We start from the raw sequence: 2,412 nt of genomic DNA on the forward strand, positions 1-2,412 counted from the left end.
TTTTGATAACTCTTGACTAACAAAGGTCCAATTAATGAAGAGCTCCCTTATATGAAGAATTGAATGTTATGCGACTTCTTAAAAAAATGTTTTAGTCCAACCAATCGACAAGACTTGGCTAATCATATCAGTCATGCAGACCCCTGACCAGTAGCAGGTCAACCGACCTGTAGCTTCCACAGCCTAATCGGCCCGCAACATTCGTCGAACCTAGTTGACCAATGACCAGAATGAATTGCTTACTCATCCGGCTGAATATCGACCAAGGCTCCGTTGGCCTCGTTGGCTGGTAGAATATGCTAGGGCCAACCGATTGATAAGTCTTAGTAAATTGAATCAGTCTTGCGGACCTCCAGCTAGAAGTCAGGGCCCACACGAGTAAAATATCTAAAAAAAATTTCGTACAACCCTCTTTAAAGCATGGACATAAATATAACTTCACATACTAAAACTCGTTCCTCTATAAAAAGAGGATCATTCTACAAATAAATGATTATACAATTCCTACATTTTTACTCTTCATTCATGTGCACTCTACCCCCTTTCTCTCTCTCTATTTCTCTCTCTTAATTTATGCCCAATTTCTGGATGGGTGAAACACTGATAATCTTAAACTATAAATTCAACAATGTTAAACTAATAAATTCTTTTTTATTCATTTCTTAAATGAGCTAATTTGTTCCTACTTATTTATAGTACTTGATTGAAAACAAAAATTTACTTATAATCTACATATTATTTTATTTAATTTATATAAAATATTTGAATGTTAATTGATAATTTATTTTGCTGATTTTTTATTCAAATTTATAAAAATATTTATCGTTAGTTTTAAATAATATCCCTCTAACGCTTTATTGAAATGGCTTCTAAATTCAAACTTTTACAAGAATTTTGTCGAGCTTTTGGAATTAGAACATAATATGCGTCCAACTTCTTCCAATAAAATAATAAAGATAAGAAATCTTATTATCTTTTAAAATATGATATTCTAATTTAAAGCAATCAAATTTGTCCATTTTCCTTCACTTTTTCCCTTTTTTTACAACTCCCATCATCGTATTACCGTATACCCCCAACCATCCTCTTATCATTACACACACACACACAGAGAGAGACTGGTATCGATAGGCCTGTGGAATCTGAAGTGGTTTAGCCGGTTACAGCATCACGGTCGCAAAACGTGACACGGGAGCTATCCATTAGGAACGTGTCAAAGACCATCCCCATAATCTTCCCAACCTCATCTTCTTATTATCTCTCTCTCTCTCTCTCTCCTCTCTATCTATCAGTTATCGCTCCGTCGACAAGCCCAATAAGAAAGAGCCATGGCTTCCCAACTTTCCGGCTAGCCTTTACGTGTTCACCATCATCGCCCTCGTGAAGGATCATCAAAAGAAACAGAGCAAGAGCTGTAGCAGATACCAGAGATGTCCCTTCTGCTCACAAGCATGGAGGTACTCAACGGCCCAACTGTTGGCTTAAAGGAGACACAAGTCAGTATTCCGGTCTTCAGCCATGGAGATTACGAAGAAACCAGATTGGAAATTGAACACGAGCGAAAAACAGAGGATTTCGTTTTGTTGGGGATGAAAAGCTTGAATACTTTCACCTTTGTGAAGGAGGAGGAGGAGCCTGAAAAGCAGGAGGCTGAGGATTCATCAGAGAGCTCCTCGATTGGCGTTCAGTCTTCTTCTTCGGAAGAGGAGGATGATGATGATGATGAAGAAAGGGGAAATGAAGTCCAGAGCAAGCTGAAAGAAGAAGGGGCTTTTACTTCCCTGGATTCATTGGATGATTCTCTTCCAATAAAGTAAGCTCCTTTATTCACAATTTCTGCAATTCTTAGCTCATGATTTCGCCCCATCTGCTAAAAGATGAAGAATTTCTTTTTATAATTTATGTTTTTCTTCAAGCCCTGTTGATTCTCTCTCGATTTCCCCAAAAAAGGGGCGATTTTTCTGTTCTTTGGATCTCAAAAACTGAATTTTTATGCTTTTGTTCAGGAGAGGATTGTCGAATTTCTTCACAGGGAAATCTAAATCATTCGCCAGCCTCTCTGATGCTTCTGCTGGTTGTGCAAAGGATCTGAGGAAGCAAGAGCACCCCTTTAACAAGCGGAGAAGAATTCTAATGGCGAACAAGATTTCTCGAAGCCGAAGAGCTTCCTACAGCTCACTCATCACCTTTGTACCCTCCCTCCTCTCCCCGGATCATGCTCTCAAAGAGGGAGAGGAGGAAGAAGATGATAGGGGAGAAGAAAACTCCTCCATAGCTCCTCTCCCCAAACCCTTCAGCCATGGATTAAGCAAGGCTTCCAAGCCACCTAGATCATTCTCTTTATCTGATCTTCAACATGTTTAGCTTCGTTTTTCATGGAATTCAAATATATCAAGTCTTTGATTTTCTCTC

At 38.8% G+C, this 2,412-nt stretch overlaps 1 protein-coding gene across 1 annotated transcript; it reads left to right on the plus strand.

Annotated features, from left to right (window-relative positions):
* Window positions 1–1,084: 1,084 nt before the first annotated feature.
* LOC110024623 lies at window positions 1,085–2,412 on the plus strand. Its single transcript, XM_020724694.1, has 2 exons — window positions 1,085–1,813; window positions 2,007–2,412. Exons 1-2 carry the CDS (start codon window positions 1,431–1,433, stop codon window positions 2,362–2,364), a joined length of 741 nt encoding a protein of 246 aa, XP_020580353.1. The 5' UTR covers window positions 1,085–1,430; the 3' UTR covers window positions 2,365–2,412.

Source organism: Phalaenopsis equestris, unplaced genomic scaffold (genome assembly GCF_001263595.1).
Source record: "Phalaenopsis equestris unplaced genomic scaffold, ASM126359v1 Scaffold000263, whole genome shotgun sequence".
NCBI lineage: Eukaryota > Viridiplantae > Streptophyta > Magnoliopsida > Asparagales > Orchidaceae > Phalaenopsis > Phalaenopsis equestris.

Excerpts from the sequence above, each read along its gene's own strand:
- LOC110024623 (XM_020724694.1), top strand. The coding sequence starts at position 1,431 with ATGTCCCTTCTGCTCACAAGCATGGAGGTACTCAACGGCCCAACTGTT. Across the intron at positions 1,814-2,006 it reads GATGATTCTCTTCCAATAAA|GAGAGGATTGTCGAATTTCT; the intron begins GTAAGCTCCTTT and ends GCTTTTGTTCAG.